The sequence below is a fragment of the Lepidochelys kempii genome, chromosome 5 (assembly GCF_965140265.1).
Source record: "Lepidochelys kempii isolate rLepKem1 chromosome 5, rLepKem1.hap2, whole genome shotgun sequence".
In the NCBI taxonomy this organism is placed as follows: Eukaryota; Metazoa; Chordata; order Testudines; family Cheloniidae; genus Lepidochelys; species Lepidochelys kempii.
Window position 1 is genome coordinate 46224923 of NC_133260.1, and position 16865 is coordinate 46241787.

Consider the following 16865-nt stretch of genomic DNA (forward strand, 5'->3'; position numbering starts at 1 on the left):
CTGTTCTCATTAAGATGGAGAAACTAATTCCAAACCTGTTGGAGACAGACAGGATACGAAGCCACTTCTTTGTTCTGTCCTGAGTGTACAAACTAGAATTTCAGTAAGTTTACTTTCTGAGGTGACCTAGTTACTTGTTCTGTTTCAGGTTGTGCCAAACTTACACAAATTCTTTAATTTTTTTAAAAGAAGTTATAGTAGACTATGAAAATGCAATTACAGTGCATAGAGTTTTAACATTTACTTTTTTTTCTGGGAGGTAAATATCAGTTTGAACAAGTATGTCCTGTACTTCATAAGGGGAATAACACTAGAGCTGGTGATATCTTATCAGTAATAAAGTAAAAGAGAACTTTAACTGTGCATATTGTATTAAACAAAATATATATTTACTTGGTTTAAGGGTCAAGGTAATGTGGTAGTGGGTGGAAAAGTATCAACAAGGTCAAAGCTTGGAGTCTGGAAAGGGTTGCCAAGTATCCACACAGCCAACAAATTTGTTACAATGAAGAAGTTTGATGTTTAATTCCAGCTATTTGACTACCCTTTCATTGTCTCACATAGGTGCTTCATACTGCCTTCCTGTGGTTCAAAGAGGCTGTACTCTCCAAATGAGTGTACTTGCAATAAATACATCTTAGCCTCTTTTAAAACACCTTTTACATAAATTCTATAATACGCATGAAATAGCCTCTTCAGTTTCATATTTAGTTGCTTCAGCCCTCAGTTAACATGTATAACTAATTAACCTAAAAAATGTGTTTATCATACAAAATGCTGCACTGAAAGTTGGAGCCTCTTTTGAAGCTCTTGTTTTTTCCAATGCCATTTTAATATTCTGTATGTTTTTCCTAGTTGTGGATTTCTGAATGGTGTTGGAGTGGTTAAATTCTCACTTGGGAAAATTATTGTAATTCGTACCATTCAAAATGTGGTTCGCTGTGTGACTTTTTTTTGTTTTCAGCTATACCACTATGGATTACTACAATGGAATTTTGTGTGACTGAACACAGTATGGTTTTGATGAGTTGTGATGTGTCAAAGGTTTTTTTTAGTGATTGTGTTTCTCGAGTTAAATACTCGTTCCACTATTGCGTAGAAATCTTTTGCCAAAGCTTGCAGTAGTGATTTGAGAATGTTATGATTAGTGGTCAGTGACTTTGTGTAGAGAATTGAGAAGCTGCTGACACATCTCACAATTTCTGTTTGTTCAGACAGTCCTCACCAGAATACCTTTTCATATTTACTGTCTCCCAGTTCCCAAACCTCGTAGGTAAACTGTTTCATTCAGAAGCACCTGTTGATGTTTTTGGAATTTCTACCTCATTTATCGTTACATTTCTTATAATCTCTTTTACTTTAGTTCTAGCTCCAGTATCCCTATGGAGTATTGCTATACTGTGTCTACAGTCCAGATGTTTTGTGTTACCTCTGATTCTTTCATTACATTCTATGTTGCTCAATCTGTATTTGAACTTCAACTAATTTTTGTTCGTAGACTGGCAGATGAATATGTAACTGTATATAGCTTTCCTTGTTTTGATTAATGCTCATCACACATTGTATTAATTTTATAAGATTATATCTTTTCATCCTAATGTTACTGCTTGATTTTCACTTCTGAGATGTTAAACCACCTAACTCAGGGGTGGGCAAAGCTGGATCTGGCTCGTAGGATTGCCCCCTGTGGTGCCACAGGCCTTGCACCACTCTCAGAAGCGGCCAGCACCACATCCCTGCTGCCCCTTACCTCCAGGCACCGCCCCCCACAGCTCCCATTGGCCGGGAACGGGGGAGGTACCTGGAGGCGTGGCAAGGGCAGTGCTCAGAGCCCTGTGGTCCCCCTCCCCCAGGAGGCCGCACAGGGACGTGGTGCTGGATGCTTCCTGGAGCAGCACACAGGCAGGTAGGGAGCATGCCAGTTCACGCCACTGCCACCCCAGAGCCACTTTAGGTAAGCGGCGCTGGGCCGGAGCCCAAACCGCTGCTGCACTCTGCACCCCAACCCTCTGTCCTGAGCCCCCTGTCGCTTCCTGAACCCCTCCTGCACCCCAACCCCCGCTGCACCCATCCTGCACCCCAACCCCCTTCCCTGAGCCCCCTCCTGCAGTCTGCACCCCTCCTGCATCCCTGAGCCCCCTCATACACCCCTCACTCCTCCTCTGCCCTGAGCCCCTTCCTGCACACTGCACCCCCTCCCACACCCCAGCCCCTGCCCCGGCCCTGCATACAATTTCCCCACCCAGAAGTGGCCCTCGGGCCAAAACGTTTGCCCACCCCTGACCGAACTGTTGTTTTTTCGCCAATGTATTAATATATTTACCAGTATGTCTTGCTGGTTTTTGAACCCTCCCTATTCAGAAAATAAACTTCACAGTGCACCTGCTTATTATTCTAGATTACTTCCAATTGTATTATGATATTAATTTATTTTGATCTCATTTGTACTTTTAACATTTTTATTGGTAGCTATATTCTTTTAACAGGAATCATGTCAGTTCATCTGCTTTATCGTTCCAATTCAGTACTTCAGACTTGCTTCTTCTATCACATACATTTATTTGCTCCTAAATGCTTCTGCAAAGTGGTTCCTATACATTTCTTTGTACATAATTTACATTGCACTTTATCATGTACATTTCCACAATGCCTGTGACTTTTAGGCATATCTTAGAACCCATCTTAGTAGTTAGGTCTTGGTTTAAATTAGTTTTCTTGTGTAAACACTTGACTTTTACGCATGATTTTTTTAGTTTGACGTAGTATAATCTTTTTTTAACAAAGCATACTGCATAATTAATTAACTTTCATTTTGTTGGTCTGCAGTTTCTACTGTTCTGTGTATATCACTGCCCTTAAAGTTGTGATTGCATTTTGACCTTATCTTATTACTTTTCATAGGAAGGAAAAAGATCAGATGTTATCAGTGCTTGAAAAACTTACAAACACTGAGCCGAAGGGCCTGTGCCTATTATCCTTAATTGATACAGAAGATGGCAGGGTGGGGATATTGGGACTCCTAGATAGCACCTTTTGTGGAAGTGGTTACTTCCCAAACTTTGTATTATGCGGACACAAACTGTTTTAGATAGTCCTTGTTTTAATTTGCTGTTCAGTTACCCTCATTACTAAGTGGCATTCAAGGAAAATATGTTATTACAAGGATTATTTGGGGGAATTCTGTTTCTTTCCCCTCCAAACTACTTACAGGTTTGGTGAAAAATTCACACTTGACAAGTTTGATGCTTTTTTTTAAAAACTTTTTCTTTCATTGTAATTTTTGGCAATAGTGACGGGGACAAAATGCTCTCCAAAATAACCTGGACGGTAAGATTGCGTAAATCCTTGGCGTCCGTGGAGCAGATGTATTTTGAAATTTAGGGTTTTTTCTACATAGGGATTCTCAGGAAGATTAACCTGTATTAAATGAAGGTGTGAATTTAAAGTGGAGTGCTTACATTGCATTAAATCCCTGTTTGAACAGTCTCATTCAGAATGAAAGTGGCCTCAATTCGGTTTAGCTTAATTTGATCCACTTTAAATTCACACTTTTTAGTTAGTTTAAATTAACTTCCTGTCCCCATGCTGGTAAGCCTTGATTTTTCTATCTAATTATGTAATTTTAACCTTGATTCAAGAAATTAGTTTGGAGAAATGACTCAGTTGTCATGTCAAATGGAGGATGACATGGAGGGCCTAAATGAAATGGAGAGCCTAAAATTTAAGCTCTTCAGAGGTTCAAGAGGTATCCATGGATAGCTACAGCTGTAATTTTTAAAACAAAAATCCACCAGTGTGAGCTCTTCTAATTTCTAGATGACCATGGTAATGTTTAAGGGATTTCTTTCCCCCAGTACACTTCTTGTGTACATCTTTCCTTTTCTTTCTGATTACTGATATAAATTGAAAATGAACAGTCCATGTGTTGGATTAACTATTCAAATACAAGGATGTTATGATCTGTTTGGGGAAATATAAGTTTACTTTTCCCCAATGATTGTTTTCAAAGTGCATGTACAGTATGAGGAAAAATAATTGTCTGCTTTTTCTAGTAGACATGAAAATTAGAATTATAGTGAACTTCTGTTACATTAGTAGGTCTATTTATTTATTTATTTTTGCTTTCGTTTCAACCTTGACTATGTTTGACTTTTCTTCATCTTTCCTAACATGAGTTTATTCTTGCATAGAAGCCTACCTCTGCACCAGTGAGGGTTTTTCAGCTTCAAAAATTGCATATTTCATACAAGTTGATCAAGCTGCGAATGTTACTTGTTACAGTAGTTAAGCATTCCAGTGCATGACTTGGACATAAATCTTCAAACAGCTTGCCTATTTAGGATCCTCATTTGAATGTACTAGAGATTAGATTATGGAATTGGGAGAGAGGATGGGGGGAGGGAGGGTGAGTGTGCAAATGTAGTGTTTTGCTATTTTTACTGTTTGTTGAATTAGCTGGCAATTTCCTGAACAACCTATATTTCTTTGAGAGTCCATTAAATACTACAGTTTAATTATGTGGAATTAGGTATTTGTGCCTCTATAATGACTTACTTAAAAATAGAAAAATTAAGTACAGACACATTAAAACTTAATTAAAAGGAATCATCAAGAAGTGTGTATAATGAGACATGCTTTTGTTATCTCTTACCATGATCCTTCCTCCTCTTTTTTTCCTCTCATAACTTGCTTGTTGGAGCAGGGCCTGTCTTCAGATTTATAAAAGATCTGCACATTTATGTTACTATTATAAATTAAATTAGTTCTGCAGTTAAACTGGTTAGATCATTTACAGTTTTGAAACAGTTGCTGACAATTTTGTGCACATGATTTGAATTCCATCTGCATAAATACTTTTAAAATAAATTTTATAACTTGTTTTTGTCTTTATCAGAAATAGTAGTTGCTGAAAGTGTAGTTGTCATTAAGAAACTTCTACAAACACAGCCCGCGCACCATGGTGAAATTATTAAACATATGGCAAAGCTCTTGGACACTATTACTGTAAGTATTTCTGCATATTTCCGTACTTTCTATGCTAACTAATTAAACTTGTAATACTGCTGGTGAACTTGGACCAGAAATGGAAACAGATACATTAGAGAAATGGAACATTTATCTTAGGTAAGAGATGGAATAGAAGCTGTCAAGTGGTCTGTTTGTTTCTTAAAAGTGGGAAGGTATTTAAGAAAAAGATACTTTAAAATGGTAATGTCAATAATACCTTATGCTAAGCTGAAGATTACTCCTGAGGGCATTCTGCGGCCAAAAATTAAAAATTCTGAAAGTTTTATTTGTCAATAAATAAATGCAGAAGCTTCAGCATGGCAGCGGGGAGCACAGGCCACCGGCTGCACAAAGGTGGAAGATCACCCTGCAGCCTCCCCACTCCCAGGACACGGACTTAGGCGTGCGGCTGCACCCGACACAGCACAAGGCCTGCGCCTGCCCCAGAAACACTCTGAGGCCATGTCCCTCTGCACCAGGTGTGGGGCAGGTAGGCTCAACCAGGCAGAATGCAAGTTTGGAGGGGCTCTGTGTGGGGGATCCAGGTGTAGGGTGAGAGGATTCTGTGTGGGACAATCTGGGTGCAGGCAGCTCAGTGGGGGGTCTAGATGTGTGGGGATCTGGATGCACAGAGGCTTGTTGCGGGGTTCCAGATTCAGGGGCTTCCAGGTAAAGGTTGTTGGGGCTCATCAGAGGGGTCTGAGTGTGGGGTCTCAGCGGGGGGGGGCAGGGTCTGGGTGCTGGGGGAGTGGGGCTTGGTGCGGTGGGGTCTGGGTGCAGCTAGTTAGTGGTCTGGGGAGCTGGATGTGGGGACTCAGGGTGGTGCATCAGGGTGGGGGTTTGAGTGCAGGGATCTCAGTGGGGGGTGGTCTGGGTGAAGGGGTGGGGGTCTGGAGGCAGGGGATTTGGGCGCACAGGTTGCGGTTCAGTGGGGTGGGGTTCGGCTATGGAGGGTTAAAGGGGTTCTGGATGTACTGGGTGAGGCTTCGCAGGGTTGTCTGGGTATGGGAGGTCCAGATGCACAGGGGTTGGGTGGATGGGGAGCAGCTCCCCATACAGTGACCCCTCCCCCCATAGCTGAGGAGTGATGGGGGCAGGAAGCAGGGGAGGATGCTGAGCTTCGTGCAGCTGGGGGAGGTTTCTGGGGGTGGATCTGACACAGCCCCAGGCACTCTTTGCAGGGGAAGAAGGTGGTCCTATCCTCTGCTGCCTCCAGCCCAGCTGGGACTAGCAGCTGATCCCGGCTCAGGGTAGGAGCCACTGGCTGGGGTGTCCCCAGCCCCATTGTGATGTACCTTTCCGCTGGTTGCTCTGGGTGCCTGAAACGTTGAACCTGCGCTGCTAGGGAGTGGTTCATGACTGCTCTTGCAGTTTCACTTTGCTTCCCTGTCAGAAAGTAATTTTTCTGCAGGGAAGCAAAGAAATCTGCAGGGGGACATGAATTCTGCACACATGCAGTGGTGCAGAATTCCCTTAGGAGTAGAAGATGGAGGGATACTTTAGGGCAAGAAATATGAGTTTAATATGGAAAATATAGCAGGAGCGGGACAGCTATGCTGGTGGGCTTTCAGGCAACTTTTTCTTATTTAAGTATTTGTTTCCATGCTTATGTTGTTTCCAAATATTTTTCCTTCGAGGGATAATTTTTATTTTAACTTCATATGATGCAAAACACATGAGCTATGTGCTCATTGCTCAGTGTTAGAATTCTCACTGATCTCTTGGCCATTAATGATCCTGTGGCACTTATCAGTAGAATTGGAGTATTATCTTCTGTGTGCTAGGTTAAATCAAAGTTTGGGTAACTACACCCTTGTTGCAATTGTTAATGGTGCACTTCACTTCCTGTCTTAAAGTGTGGTGTAGTGAGTGGTCTACAATGCATTAAGTTTCATAAGGGATGGAGAGTAATATGGCTCAGTGTTAATTTAGCATTTTTTAAATTGCAGTATGATTTCTTAAAGTATTAAAATATAAATCACATAAACTAAAATATTTGATTTGTTGAGTCTGGCTTTTTTTGGATAAGACAAAGTTCTCATAGCTTGTACATCAAAACACAATTGAATTTCATCTTCTGAATTGTTCAAACCCTGTATAAAAATTTTGAATGGTTACTGTTCTATTAAAATGTTCATGGCTTCACTCATATCAAACAGGTATTAATGGATAAGGAAAGATTCAGAATAGCCTGAATATAAGCATTTGCAAAAACAGACTCATTCAAATAAAATTTTATTAGCACTCGTATCTGCAATATTTAAGTCTTGCTGAATACCCCAAATATCTGTTATTTTGTATCTGAGTGCGCCTCCCCTTGGGTTTTTTGCCCTTGTTCATGGGTTTCCAGTGTAATATTGGATCAAAATCTATGTTAATCATGCTAATTTTGAAGCCCCCGTCAGGGACTGAGTCAAGTTACCAAAGGGATTGCATCACTTTGTGTAATCGTGATCTCCCACCACAGCTAAACTCTGCTGGAACAGTGGAACTGTTAACCTCGAGTGAGGCTTGCATGTCCATGAGATGGAGCATCCTTAGTGACCAGGAATCTAGAAGTATCTCCCAGAACGAGTATGACCATGACACCTATTTGACATAGTGTCCCCTTCCTTGGCCTTTTGGCTGTCAAACTATCATCTCCTGCACCACAGTTCTATTCCTAAGTTTATTAGGGAGAGTAGTAAAACGATCCCTGCATTTCAGGTTTAATGAGTGTCCTGTGCTTTCCCTGGCTCTGCAAGTGTGAGAAGCAGATGACAGAATATTGTTGCGGTGTGGGATTGTATTACAGTAGGTTTGATATGTTTATACATTGTACAGTGGCAAGACATTTTTAACTAGCTACAGGGCTTGAGCTCCTGATTTGGGATATGGTGGAGGGTTTAAAACTACCTTTTAAAATATAAGTTTTAAGAGAAATGAAATCAGAGTGCACTCTAAGGGCAAGTCTACAGTACAAAATTAAGTTGACCTAAGTTACGTTGACTACAGCCAATCACAGTAATTACATCACTTTTGCATGTCCACACTACACTCCTTGTGTTGACGGTGTGCGTCCTTACCAGGAGTGCTTGCACCAATTGAGTGGTCACTAATGCATTGTGGGACAGCTTCTGAAAGGCAGCAACAGTTGATGTAAGCAGTGCAGTGTCTGCACTGACACTGTGTTGACCTAACTACATCAACCTAAGCACTACACTTTTTGTTGGAGGTGGAGTTATTAAGTTAGTGTAGTGAGTGAGTTACATCGGTGGAAGCTGCATTTTAGTGTAGACCCTTATACAGTTAGGTTGACATAAGCTGCCTTACATCGACCTAACTCTGTAGTGTGGACCAGGCTTATGTGGGAAGTGATTATTATAATTTTTCTAGTGGTCACCTTAAAGAAATTTGCTCTGTGGGCTGATTATTCCATAATTGTTCACTATGTGGTTTTCCTGTACTTTCTTTGGAAGCATCAGATACCAGTCCCTATCAAAGACTTAATAATGGACTGGCATTTTTCTAGACTTTAGACTACTAAGCAGTTATTACTCTTTTAGAAAGTTACTATCCCATTTTCATGATAAGAGCTTTGTTTATTAAACTGCTCTGCTGGAGTCAAATGTGCTGGATCATCAAGATAAAGGCCTACTGTCTGTCCCTAAGAGCCCTGTCTCTTTCAGGGCATGCCTTGAATGGGATAGAGTATTCTTCTGTGTAGCCAGCTAGTTTTAGATTGACTTATTTTCCTTTAAAAAATCAATAATAGGAAATTAAATTAAATTATGTTAAGAGATGTTTAAGATTGCAAATGTCAGGTAATGCCAAGTTAAGATTGCATGCAAGTCTTTAATAACATAACCATGTATTATTTCTCAAATAATGCATTATAATATCAATTTTTTCGACAGTCTTCCAAGGTGGTCAGTGAATGAGGTCAGGGATCTTAAAAGCTCAGTGTAAGAACTAAAATGAAACAGGATTCAGTGTTTGCGTGTGGCACACATTCCCCTTACTTTTCCATATATTAATGTGCTCGTAACGTTTAGCTCATAATTGCAAAAATACATACTTTTTTTTTTTCACAAAGGGTTGACAGCTAAAATAACATCTCTGCCTCAGTGTCTGCTGTGTGAAACATTAAGCAAGGATTTAAAAACTTTTTTTTTTTTTAAAGGAGTGGTCAGGGGATTTTTTTCATTTGTTTTGCTTGGAAACAGTCACCTCTCGTAAGTTGGTTTCAAGATTCTTTAGTGAAACTAGAAAAGATGTACTTGCCTACTATCCTGTTTCCCCTTCTTAAATGGTATGGCGGAAAGTGGCTAACTTAAATGTAAGTGAGGATTGGAACTTCCAGTTGTTGTAAGAATACATATATGATTGATGTAAGAGTTTGGTATCTTAGGAAATTGTGGCATAAAGGAAAACAGAGTAAAATACTGTGAGCTACATTGAGCTTTCATATAAATGAGGCAAATATTTTTGTCCCATCTTATAACAGACCCTGTGAAATTGAATTGAATTTGACCCTGTGAAAATGATGACAAAAATTAAATAAAAAGAATAAAATAAAAACAAGACACTTATCATTAGAAAATAATTCCTTTTAATCTATTCCAATATACTTTCCTTGAATGTGTGTTTATAGTTAGGGTATTTTTGTTTGTTTTAATGGGTACAAATTGGACAGTGTGTCATTTGTGCATTCGGAGTTTGTTATAAATTTCACCTGTGTTGGGCTGATGGGTTTGTCATTTTCAGTGAGGAAGTACCTAGTGGACACTGGATTCAGGAAGAAAAATCCTTCACAGCAATGTTGCTCTGAGGTGTCACCCAATATGAAATGTCCTAGTTCTTGTGGAAGTTTCCTCAAAGTCATTTAAAATGGTATAGGACAGCAAGCTAAATATGTCTAACTAATTATAAAGCAGTGTTAGGAAGTTCAATAAGAAATAATTGCAGAGCTGTTTGAGGCCATGCTAAGATTCAATCTCTCATTTACAAGAAAAATTCTGAGCAAGTCCATGCTTTGTACCCTCTGCATGACTGGAACTCATCATATGGTGTTCTTTAAAAATCATTATTTTCCTTTTACCCTACTTGTTTCTGTTATCACTTGTAGTATGTCTGAACTTAGCTCATAAGCTCTTTTGGGCAGGAACCCAGGTCTTTTTCTATGTTTTGTAGAGTGCTTAGCTATATAAATATATATTATTCAATACAGCTCTGTGCTAACGCTTTCCCTTCACACATCTCAAGAACCCTCACTTTCTAACTTTGAGATGTACCTGAAAAATGTGGCAGCTTTAGGAGTTGAAGATATTAAACAAGGAAAATCTCTCAAACTCAAGCTCTTTAAAAATGATAGTATTCACTGCCAGCCAAGTTAAACATGAAGTAGACAATCTGTCATCACTCTTTACAATTTAATATTTAGCAAACTGTGGGTGAGAAACCTATGTGAGGTCTGCTGTTTTAAAAAAAAAAGTGGGGGGTGACAGCAGCCTTAATTAATATACCTAATAGTGCCAACATTTAAAAAAAAATTGTGGGGAAAGAGCACAGTATGTGTACTGCAGAACAGTGACATGATTCAAAGGAATCATTGCCTGAATGCTCAGCCATAAATTTGACTGCACTTTGGAATAGCTAAGATCCTCATTAATTATCTTTTTTGTGTTGCTCTGACATATCCACATTCTAAGTGATCCTTTTTATGAAATCAGAGGGTGGATGTTCAAAAACTGTTGGAATGTCTTGCATTTTTCAGTACAGATAGAAAATAATAGACTAGACTGAAATCTCAGAATCAATCCTCTATATGGGGTTTAGAGGCATTTTTTGTTAAAAGTTGGTAACATTTTCTAACATAATTTGAACCTGCTGATTTTGAAAATGGTTGTTACCAAACTGAATTTTGAATGTAATTTATTTGCAAGCTCAAACTTGCAAATAAATATGGCCACCAAACTTCACCAGAAATGTTTGATTTACCGACTGTGTCCATGTACCTGTCAGTAAAATCAAATTCTTTGGCATAATTATTTTTCATTCTATTAGGAACAGAAATGAGAAGAGACATTTCATAGTTTTAACACACATTGCACCCTAATATTCAACTTTTTGAAGCAGTTTAGTCATCTGTATATCATAATATTAGAAATAAGTTAATCGTAACACAGAAGTTTATTTTCCTGCAACATGTGAAGTCATTTTCTTGCATGCTTAGTATTTGTTTTGTAGTTACATAATGACTTGTAGTTGGAGTCATATAATTAATATAGAATAGATGGTAGTGGGATTTTTTTTACGAATAGAGGGAGGTGGTGGTTTATGTCATTCATATTGGTTACAGCTATAGGTAAACCATAGAACTAGTAGTAAGTCTCAGGAGATCCACTCCAGTTTCCTAAAGTCTATGCATTATTTGTTAAAAATCCGGTAAAGGAGACATGCATGAAGCAAGTGAAGAAGGATTGCATAGAATAAGGGAGGCAACAGCCATTAGAAAGAAACTACAAGATGTCAAATATAGAGGCCATTAACAGAATTGAGTTAATCTTTCATTCAGAACAGATAGTATCAGTCATGTGGCACAGAAAATGCTGTGCCCAACACGCTGACAAAGTTAAAATCCAGAGGCTACAGAAAGCAAGAACATCTGCAACAAGTGTATCGTGTGGCAAGCTGTAGTGATCTCAGTAAAGACACCAGTGTCCATAGTACAAGAGAGTCCAGTTCTGTGAAACTTCCTGCCTGGAGATGATGCAAGTTTTTTGTCAAGTACTCCCAGAACAGAGACTCATCTCTGCAACTACGTTGAAGATGAGTGAACAGATCATGCAAACAGCAGTATTTGACTACAAAATGAGTGATCATTTAGCTGGAGTAAATTACCTTCTAGCTGCTGAAGGCAAGTACCACCTGGCTTGTTACATCCTGTTTATGAAGTCTGTGATGAGAAGGAATGAAGGCACAAAATTTACTGAAATAGCAGTGCTTTGGCTTCAAAATGAGCTTCAAAAAGCAGCCAGTCAAGGCCATGTTTTTGAGCTACTTGAAGTTTGGCATTGTTACTGCAATCTTGCAACGGAAACTGTCATTGAAATTCCACACACTTAACTTTACATCATTCGTAGATCATCATGCAAGGAAAATCTCCAAACTCATATTGGGATTTTATTTCAGTTCACTTCCTTGCCTGATTGGTCGCATGCTGAGAGACAAACACTCATGTCCAGCCAAGTATAAATATGTATCTGTCTCACAAATGATGAGATGACCATTCTCGAGAAGACACATTTCTATCACTCGTACATGTTGCACCGAAAATTTCACACCCTGGCCACAAAGGTTTCTTTGTCAGTGAAGATCATGCATCACCAAGACTTGTTCAGATTGCCTGTACGTGTTCCTCCACTTGCTGTATGAAGGCCAATCTTTTCTTGAGGGCAATACTGATGAAGAGAACCTTAAGAAACGGGAATCAGTGAAATTCAAGGTGCTTAGTGTAGCTCATTATATATTGTGTGAATGGTGGAAGGTAATGGACATCAAAGCATATTGGTCTTGGGTGCACCCTCCATCAAGCAACTGGGCAAAACAACTTATTCTGCTTTTTCATGAGTCTGGCCACTGTATGTATTATGAAGGAATCTTAAAGGTGGACAAAGCCTTAGTAGAGAAAACCGTGCTAACAATGGATGATGAGAATGGTTGCTGCTGTTCCTCCTAATCTTATTCCCAAGAAATGTATTCACTATGTAGCTGACAATATTAATATACATTATACTTCTCTGAATGGAAAAACACATTTCATAAACCCAAATCACTGCTTGGCAAAGATGACTTGCTACAATCTGACGTTTATTGATCTAAAGTAATCAAACAGCACACTCGGTGTTCCTGATCTAGGTGACACAATCATACCAGCCAGTGTAAGAAATGATGAAGCTAAACCAGTAGTCAAGAACCCTGTTCGCAGAGTGGTACTCTGAATCTGAAGAAGACTGCAAATCTGCAGTGATAGCAAGATCCTCTGATATGGCTTTTTATCATTAAACTTCAAAATGAGGATGTGGATGGACACATGACAACAGAATCAGTAATAACTACCATTGGACACTCATCAGTCATTCAAGCCCCTGCCCATGAGCTAGACACTCTTGTTACTTTTGCATAGGGATGCAAATATGTCATCAGTGCATTGGCAGCAGTACATGGTTCTAACAGTTGATGAAGCTCTGTACTGTACACTGATGGAACTAAAGTGGGCTGCACCAGAGTACAGAGAGTGGCTTATTTCATGATTAGGAAGCCTTCATGTCTGAATGAACTTTCAAAAACTCTAAGGTCAGCACCCACAGTCTTTGGAGCTAGCAGATGCCTGGATTGAAGGTGATGTTTTTAGCCCAAACTCAACAGAACAAGCTAGGAATGGCAAGTCATATGCTAGAGCAATGCAGGCTCACAAATTGATATTTCAAGCACTGTGGAGCCTGCTTCTTCCACAACTCTTGGACTTCATAGCAACACATGATCAGGAGCTCAAAGAGAATACCATCAGAGCTACTCGGTCACATTGTTATGGTGAGCTCATGTCAGTTCATGCTTCACAAAGATTTTGAAATCTCACCTCTACATTTGCAAAGGTGAAGGTAGTGTGAACTTCAGGTTTTGGTGGCAGTACATGGAAATGGTGGCCCTACCGCTCATATTCAGCTGTGCCCAGAGAGAAGGAAATGGAGAGCTGCATCTCTTGACCTTCAAATGTGTGCTGTCATTCTCCATGATATCTGACCATACAAACTATATATGGTGGGGTACTATCTGCATCACAGAATTGCATCAACTATTGACATGCTCAGGTTGTTCCAGCAAGGGAACTTTGTTGTCAAGAGATCATGTCTGAAGTTCAACCAAGTGGATCCTAATTAGAGCCAAGAGTGGCTTAATGGCATAGGAAAGAAAGGAGGTGGAATTGCAGGCATCACCAAGACTTGTTCAGCCATCAGCAAATAGGCCTTGATTTACAACCTAAGAGCCCAAATTGCAGCAGACACCTGACCCTTGTTCCACGTTGGCTTGGATGACCAACTTATTCACATAAGTCAAGGAAGCAGTGTGACAATGAAGATGAGAATGCCCTCTTATAAACACTTCACTGATTCAAGGTTTTTTCTGGTGAGGAACCACCCTCTTCATTGCAAAATGTTGAAACAAAAGTTCTGGCCACTAAAGCTGTAGAAGATACAATGTTGCATGCAAATATCCTAGGACAGGTGAAATTGGACAGCTTTGTGGGGAGAAATAGCTTGTGACGGAAGAGGGCGAGCCTAGACATATACATGTTCATGATGTGCTGCTAAAAAATAATGCTCCAACTTCTATACTGTATGAGGTGGGGAAAGAAGTCAAAGGAAAGTTTTTACCATGAAGGTAGACAGAAATATTCTTCAGTGATTAATCTCAGCCTATGAAGCTGGCAAGACTGTGAATTTGCAACAAATTTTGAAACATGAGTTAATGCCTGCCCTTTGGCATTAGCACAGTCAAATGGCAGACTAAGAACAGGCACAAAAGCAATACTCGGTGATGTACTGACAGCTGATGTCCACTGCTTGCCAACAGTTACCCCTGTTGGGAGAAGCTGTTGTGTAATAGATGCAAAAGCTTCTGCAAGCCGTCTGGAACTAAAATGTTTGGAGACCCTGCAGGGATATTTGTAAAAACTGGAGCAGACTTCTACAGAATAAATTGTGATGTGTTTGACAGGTATTGCAAGGAGTCTATCAAGGGTGATATAATGTAGAAAGAGAGGTACAAGACCCATCCGAAGAGTAGTGAAAGGAAAATATGTGCCTCTTCCACACGCAGTAATTGGATGAATTTCATTGCAGTTCCAGAAAATAAGGAGGACCTTGCAATATTTTTGTCCGAGCAACTAATGACACAAGCACAACATGATAAAATCATTCTGGCTGGTGGCTTTCAGGATGAGACTGAAGTGAGACGCTCAATATTGAGCAGGTGAGACCAATCAGCTGTGTGTTTATCAGGAAGATGCAGACACAAGTATGATTTTTACGCTGTGTCCATAGGGATACCAACAGTGTTGGTTGGTGCAGTCAGGTAGACTGATGTGCTTATTCTCTTGCTGGCTCACTATAGCAAAATGACATGTGGGCAGCTTTGAATGAAAGCTGGCACATCAAAGGAACCAAAGAATTCTCCTGCTCATGCCATTTGTGAGCAACTACAATAGGGACCTACTGTTCTGGAAATTCTCTATTTGCAAAATCATGGCCCGACTGGTTGTGATGCTGGACACAGCAAGAAGATAAATATGGAAAGTTTTTCAGCGATGCCATTAGCTTCTAACTCAGAAGGGGTGACCTGGACCTGAAGGTGAAAAGCGTAGCAGAGCTTATTTATAAGATGTATGTAGAAGTCCCGAGCAGTGACAAAGTATGTGCCATTTTGTTCAGAATGCTCTACCCCCAAATAGTGATGCAGTTTTCTTTCACATATACACAGACACTAGTTTGGAGACAGGCCCACTGCCCAAATGCAATACTTCCTCTTCCAAATAGAGTGGGTTGGAAACAGAAGGATGGAGAGATCTGGTGCTACAGCTTGTGTCATTGCCACCAATTCCAGCAGATTGCATGGAGGCAATATTCTGTGGCCACACAATAGGGTGCAGAAGTCACCAATGTAGGTGTAGGACAGCATGACTTGTCTCTACAGGAGCATGCAAATATAGACAACTGGAATAAGATTGTGTCCATGTATCTGACAATTAGTGCAGAAGGACAGTATTATCAAATAAGTAGATGTTAACATAATAATTGACCTATTAGGATGTTGATTCAGTCTGCCACTGTATACCAAAGTTTCTTGAAATAGTGTTGAATAGTTTCACAATAGTGAAACTTGTGTGCATCAAAATATTTACTTAATGTTTAGTCAAGAAAATAATTTCACTTTTAAAAACAAGTGTTTTTAGATTGTGTTGTATTTGATAGTTAAGTCAGCTTGTATACTTTTATTTCAAGATGCTAATGCTCAAGTTTAAGAGCCATGTAAGCATGATCAGTCATAATTGTATAACCTATTAAATTATTTTGAGTACCTCTTGCAAATAAGAAACTGAAATTCAATAGTTTTGTAAAAAGTTTTACAAACTATTTGATCACTTTTATTATCTCCAACAGCTAATTAAGATCTAACTGAAGTATGTTAATCCTAAACGAAAAGGAAATAAAGATTTACACTTAAGCAATTTCCATATGTTACTTTATTCTCTTGGTAGAGGCCTTTACATACAACATGCAGGGTTGGCAACAACCATGTTTGGATTCAACACATCCTAATTATCCTAAAAAGACTTGCTACTATTTTTTAACAAAAAATGCCACAAACAGGTAACTTCTTTGAAAACCCAGCTAGTCTATAAGTTTTTATTTTTTCTAGCATACTACTGCAGTGCTTCTATCCATTTGTAGTTTTCCCCCCTACAAGTTAAATTATTATTCTTATTTAGGCTTGGCAGGATTCTGTTTTAATCAATAACTGTCGGTAAATGTCGATTTCAGCTGACACACAGAAATTGGTGGGAAAAAATCAATCAGTAACAGTTGACGTGCCTGCAGGGATAGAGTATCACTGGTCCTGCCACCATGCAGAGAGTCCTCTGCAGCCCTGCTGTCACAGGAGTGAGCAAGTGGGTCCCTGACAATGGAGCTGCAGAGGGCTCCCTGTGCTGCCTCAGGGCCATTGTCACCAGATCCCTGCATGCAACAAGGTGCCGCAGAGGCTGCGGTACTGGAAGGATAGAACTGAGACCATGGCCAGGACGGCAAGAAAGAGGA

The 16865-nt window shown here is 39.8% G+C and overlaps 1 protein-coding gene across 7 annotated transcripts in view; it reads left to right on the forward strand.

Annotated features, from left to right (window-relative positions):
• The window catches only part of AP3B1 (adaptor related protein complex 3 subunit beta 1), a 346462-nt gene that overhangs the window by 193791 nt on the left and 135806 nt on the right, over positions 1 to 16865 (forward strand). For all 7 annotated transcript variants that reach the window (XM_073344162.1, XM_073344164.1, XM_073344167.1 and 4 more), the window contains one exon: positions 4895 to 5004. In XM_073344162.1, the coding sequence (XP_073200263.1) occupies positions 4895 to 5004 (110 nt within the window). The remainder of the gene's footprint in view (positions 1 to 4894; positions 5005 to 16865) is intronic.